At 33.3% G+C, this 6,130-nt stretch overlaps 1 protein-coding gene across 2 annotated transcripts; it reads right to left on the bottom strand.

Annotated features, from left to right (window-relative positions):
• Positions 1–931: 931 nt before the first annotated feature.
• Positions 932–4,093, bottom strand: LOC11413533 (scarecrow-like protein 21). 2 transcript variants are annotated; one of them, XM_024776642.2, is made up of 2 exons: positions 3,957–4,093; positions 932–2,975 (listed from the first exon to the last, which is right to left on the bottom strand). In XM_024776642.2, exon 2 carries the CDS (start codon positions 2,850–2,852, stop codon positions 1,113–1,115), a length of 1,740 nt encoding a protein of 579 aa, XP_024632410.1. In that variant the 5' UTR covers positions 2,853–2,975; positions 3,957–4,093; the 3' UTR covers positions 932–1,112. The 2 variants fall into 2 exon arrangements, with proteins under 2 accessions (XP_024632410.1, XP_003596568.1); XM_003596520.4 differs by having other exon boundaries at positions 932–2,904; positions 3,957–4,091.
• Positions 4,094–6,130: the final 2,037 nt, after the last annotated feature.

The following is a 6,130-nucleotide window of genomic DNA, read 5'->3' on the forward strand; positions in this document are numbered from 1 at the left end:
CAAAAATCACATTAAAGAGCTATGTTCTTTTTTAAACAATAATAGGTGTAACAACATAATTTGAAATGATACTAGCAGACTTTGTATCAATTGTGAATAGGAAATGGTGATTGCTCAATAGACCCTTCAAATTGCTTAACCGAACGGGTTGTAACTCCTTATGGGCATTTTTTTTTTGTGTAACCCCCTATTGGGTCATAATTTCCAATTGGTTTTGAGGATTGCTCTTTAAGCACCAATCAATTGCTTACATACACTTCCAAATGGTAGTTAATTGTCGTTTTCTATTGAACAATGGATAACTATCGTTCATTACTCTTTAAATCAATTTAACCCATTTAAAATGTGATTAAACCAATTTAAAAAGTGATGTAAACAGTAACTAATTGTTGTTGGGAGTATTTTGGATAATTTGAAATACATGTGAACAATTACTAGGTGTCTAAAGAGCAATATGAATAATTTTGAAGGACCTATTAAACAACCATCATAAGAGAGGGAATATATTAACTCACTGCTTAGCTAGGCTATCTATCTCTAAGCCAATTGTAGTTGACTTAAAAATACCCCCAAATTCTGTCTCTATTGACCCAAGATTTTCAGCCTTAATTTTGTAATTGATTGTCTTTTCTCAAAAAAAAATAAAAAAAATCATTCAAAGATTTAACACACACAAACTATAAATTATATTAGTAAAATATATTTTGAAAAAATGATTTTATGTTGGATTCACACAGGCTTAAAATCATAAACCTCTATGACAAACTAAACCACTTTGAGTTATGTCACGACAGTATTGCTCAGATCGACCCGTATCTACATTGAGTTGGTATCAATTCGATTGTCAAAAAATCTAGGTGAATAACTGATCATCTTTTTAAGTAATTAAATTTTTTACTAGATTATGGAAGGAATTTTATCAGACAATATATGCTAGTAAGTTCAGAAATTTATGATTCACGTCTTTATGGACAAATTTAAAGAACATAGACCTACAAAACAAAGATGATGAACACATACATAGCATTGGAAATCAACACAAACCTTGTTGCTTTCATCATCATGTTATTTCTACAATTACTATATACTATTTCTTATCTATATATGTTTCATCAATGCCAAGCTGAAGCAGATATCAAATTTCTGCTCTTCCACCCTAAGAGCATTGCCCCATCTTTCTCAACTAGTGTATAGTGCTCTGAATAGCATCTCAGAAGGCTTCTTATAACAGAATTCACATAAGAACTCAAAGGACATTGACGAAATCCGGCCATTGTCAACCTAGACTTCCACTTACCAAACAGTTCGTGTCGCTCGACCCTTTCTTTTCCTTCACACGCAATGACATTGACGATATCCCGAGCCAAACAATGTTGCTCCACATTAATCCTCTCCTTGCTATTTCTTGAGAGGGTGACATCGATGGACTCGAAGATTGCCAAGTAGTAGTCTAGAGTTTCTATGAACCTGTTGAAGAAAGGTGTTGTGTTTGTGTTTGATTCTTGCTCCACAAGGGTGACCACTTTAGGAGAGAGAGACTTCACCAATCTCAAAAGTCCATCCCTTGGATTATTCACATCAACACTCTCATCAGCTGTGTGATGGAGCTGCAGTGGAAAATTCACCGCCAAAGCTTCTCCGTGTCTGATATCAAGCATGTCCCTTGTCACATCTGGACCGAAAACAGGAATCCCATGAAACTCAACCGGTATGCCGAATTTCTTAGACATCAAGGACAATCTCTCTCCAACTACTTCGAGTCCCTTGCCACGGGCATATTTAGAGACTGGATCGTCGATTCCTGTGATCCGCACGTGGGGTGCCCCACCAGGTCTCGCGGCAAGAGCTTGAAGAAGTGTCATCCATTGAGTTCCTTGAGCAATTTGGAAGTCTATGATGTGTATGTGATCCTCATTCCTGCAAGCTTCGGCAATGGCTCCATTGGCAGCCATGTAACCAAATTTTAAGTAGGGACAGATTTCGAAAAGCAGTTGCATGTAAGTGAGTAATTCTTCACCTTCAGGCTCTCTGCACTTAAGGGCATGATAGATACTATTCCCTGACGCTTCTGTCCTTGCAACAAGACCTTCTACCATATAAGCACCGAGCCTCTGGATTGGCTCCCCATTGATAGACACGGCATTTCTAGCCGTTTCTATCAATCGGTCAAAAAGTTCTGTGTTATTTTCAGCCATGGCTTTGGCACATGCAATCAGTAATTGCTTCAAATCGCCCGATGGAAACCCTTGTAGAGATGAATCCTCTTCCAACTTACGTCGTTTCTCTACATGCACTGCTTCATTTGATTGCCTGCTACTGCTGGTAACATGTGACGGTTGACTTTGAATATATTGTGACCCTTGGTGCTCATTACTCCATGATCTATATCTCGGGCCGGATGCTGTTTCCTTGATGCTCTCACCCAATGAAGAATTAGATGTGGTAACTTCGTTATCATCGGGGGCCATCAGAGCAGTTTCTAGTTCCAACAAGGCGTGTCTGATTTTCTGGTTACTTGGTAGAAAAGAATTTCTAGCAGAATATAGTTGCAAACTGTCTTTGAGACTGTTGATCGAAGAGAATGATCTTTGCGTATAATGATTGGTTTCAAGTGATGAGTTACACGAAGGGCTTATACCAGAGAGAATTTCTCCTGAGTTGTGTTGCTCGTGGCTGTCACTAAATGCAGAAAGAGTATCGGAATCAAAATGAGAGGAAAACGGTGAATCGGGTGAGTTTCCAAAGCCAACTTTCAAGGATCCAAGCAAACCATTTGGCAGTGATGGAAAAGATGACATGTAAGGTAATCCTGCATTACTCATACTGTAACTATAAAGCTGCTGCGAGTCCATACTACGATGATGAATAAGATGTCTTATGCGAGAAGAGATCGTAATAATCGACCTGGCGAATCAGAAATCAAGCATCAGCCTCAGGAAAATTTATCCCAATAATTTCAACAAAAGCATATAAACCTGAAATCACAGTAAAGACATACATGAATATGAATAAATATTTTCATAAAAGCAAAATGAAAAATTCACATTAGATATCTTTTAGTCCAACTGCAACTAGTAGATATGCATAAATATGAAGAAAGTAAGATGCAAATACACACAAGCAATGAAGAAACTAGGTAAACACAAGAAATTTCAAGATGATAATTTTAAAAAATTAAATTCAACTCTGTTCTTAAGCCTAGAAAGTGAATATAATTACGTACGTATAACATAAGCACTTATCAATAAGCTAGTTATATAAAATAATTGTTTTCACATAAATTATAAGTTGTTTTCAGCTACCCTGAAGATCTCATGCAAATAAGCTGAAAACAACTCATGGACATATCAGAAGTTGTTTAGAAAAGCTTTTCCAAACAATCTCACCGGTAATTATCCGGTAGATAAACTCAAATAAGTCGATCCAATGGTTTGGTCTCGGAAAGCAAGTAAAAATGATCTCAAATTAGTAGTAGCCACTTTTGCAAACAATACAAAAAAACTTTATAGCCGTAAAATACTAATAAAGCTTAAATCATAGTTCCAAATCACATCCATAAAACAGTAACTCAAAAAACTCAAAGGTGTGAACACTTCAATCACACAAGTTCACAACTAACATTCTCTGTCGGTTCTTTTGACCAACAAGTTGGTAGGTTAATTTCAATGTTTCATATTGAAACGTATCTTTGAAAGCTGAAAATTTCTTCAAAACCCAGAAATCTTTTTTTTTTTTTTTTATAAAACAGAAATCATTTCATTCCAAAACTACCAATCAATCAACATACACACTTAATCATCAAAAAGAAAAAATAAAAAAACTTAGTTTATTAAAAAAGAAAAAAACATGATATTAAAAAAAAGTAATTTATTAAGCTAATTTAAATGATATAAAAAAAACAATATGAGAAAACATAAACATAGACATATACGTTAAGAAAAGGAAAAAGATGTTACCTTAAGAAAATGAAAAAACAAAATTCAGCGCCGAAGTTTGTTGAAACTAAGGTTATAATAATGTTATTTTTGTTTCTGTTTTGGGAAGAAAGTTAGGTTGAATTTTGGTGTTTTTATAACATTGAATTTTTTTTAATGATGTTATGTTGTGAGGAGGGTATATATATAGACCGACTAAGATAACGGTAACGGAAAACGTGACGTGGGTAAGATACTTTGGTGTGTTTTGGTTAACGGAGCCGACCACACGTTTGGATGGTGAACCGTGAACATTCGTGGCTTTTTCTCAACACGGGCTGTGAAATCACTCGCTCTTTTCTGAGTGTGGACCAGTTATTCACATCATCAACAACAGGAGACTTGCAATAAGTAATCATTCGATTTAAGAATCGACTAATTCAGAGGGTTAAAACTACGTATGAATTAACTTAATTTCATTTCATATGAGCGGACTTTAAGGTTTTAAGTCCAGTTGAATTGCCTTTAAAGATTCTTCGGAATTAGTAAGATACTTCAAAGTTCAGAGAGGGCATTGATAGATTTACTTACAAATTGTTTTTAAGCCAACACCGAGAATTAAACACATATACCTTCTAATCATTATTATAAATTATCTGCATTTTAAATTCATTCAATGAATGATGTATTTGATTTGTATTATAGACCACATACAATATTTATTCAACGAATCTAAAAAATACATTTTTACTATAATATTGATTGAACGATGTACCTCTATCGACAATGAGTCATTCCTTTATCAATTGAACAAAAAATATATCTTTTATACAACTATTTTTGAAAACTTTTGAAACAATCATTCCCCACTTTCATACTTATATTATATTCTTTTTCTTACTCTTTCTTTTTTTTCTCTATTCTCGTTGCCCTAAAAGAAAGGGAAAATGTTGTCCAAAAACTATATCATTAATATTTGTCCAAACATTATTTCTCATTGATCAGATATGTTTCGATTGGAGTATCTAAATTCTAAACTCTAAAGTGTGAAATAATAATATTAAATTGGGATGACCGTCAAAAAAGATGTGGTCATGTTTGGAGTAATAATTATAAATAAGAAAAAAAAGTGAAAAACATGGTGTTCTGGATTTGGATAAGTTAGGTACAAATGTGCATTAGTAACCAATTGTAGCCTAGGCTTTAGGATTAATTATTATTGGAATGGAATAACAACGAGCAATATGTTTATTTTTTATAAACAAAAATTGCTTAGGACTATAAACCTTAGATATTTGTGGTTGAAACAATCTAAAACAAACAGCTATAGCCATCAGAAGGCGTCTAAATTTTAAGTTTTTAAAAGAAACTGCTAATAAATTATCATGTGCAAATATATAAAATGTTACACCCTACACACTAGCATAAAATATAACATTAAAAATGTAATTGGTTCCCCATTTTTTGACCACAAATTAACCTGATCGTTAAAATATCCATGCATTGTCAGCACCACCTTTATATCCATTCATCAGAGGCCAAACAGAAATAATTGGCCCCTCCCCAAGTCAGAATAAGGGTATGTTTTTCTCAAAAAAAAGAAAAATAAATAAATAAATAAATAAAGGTATTTTGGATAAACAGATTATTTGTACGTTATAGTGCAAATGATTGTATTGATAAGCTTGCATAAGTTATTTTTATAGTAAAAGATAATGTCAAATTAAATTGCTTTTGTACATGTGATAGTTTTTTTCATGAATTATATTAAAAAACTTATAAAAATAAGTTGAAAAAAGACTTTTGAAAATTGAAATATGTTGTTTTCATAAGTTCTCTAAAACAGACTCCAACTCAAGATAAAATCATAATTGGTGGGTAAGTGTATGCTAGTAGACTCTAACCCAAGCTGCAAGTTCAATCCAATTTTGCAATTTATAGGTCAACTTAAGACCTATTTACGATGACTCTTGCTTGTCTTAATATATATAAGCAAAATATATTTTACTATCTTCTAGGGGCGACCCCATGATTAATTGTTTAGTGTGGCTGAAATAACAGTGTAAACCTTTTTTGCTCAATCAAATAAAATAACATCTACTATTTCACTCGAACTAAGGAAGTGTCTTGCTAATAAGTGTCTTCGGAGCAATGATTAAGGAATCTATAAATAAAAAAGTTGTCTTAAAAATATAATTTTTGATTTTTTATTAAGT

Source organism: Medicago truncatula, chromosome 2, assembly GCF_003473485.1.
Source record: "Medicago truncatula cultivar Jemalong A17 chromosome 2, MtrunA17r5.0-ANR, whole genome shotgun sequence".
NCBI classification, from domain to species: domain Eukaryota; kingdom Viridiplantae; phylum Streptophyta; class Magnoliopsida; order Fabales; family Fabaceae; genus Medicago; species Medicago truncatula.

What these genes read in the sequence shown, in the direction of transcription:
- LOC11413533 (XM_024776642.2), bottom strand. Translation starts at nt 2,852, where the DNA reads ATGGACTCGCAGCAGCTTTATAGTTACAGTATGAGTAATGCAGGATTA.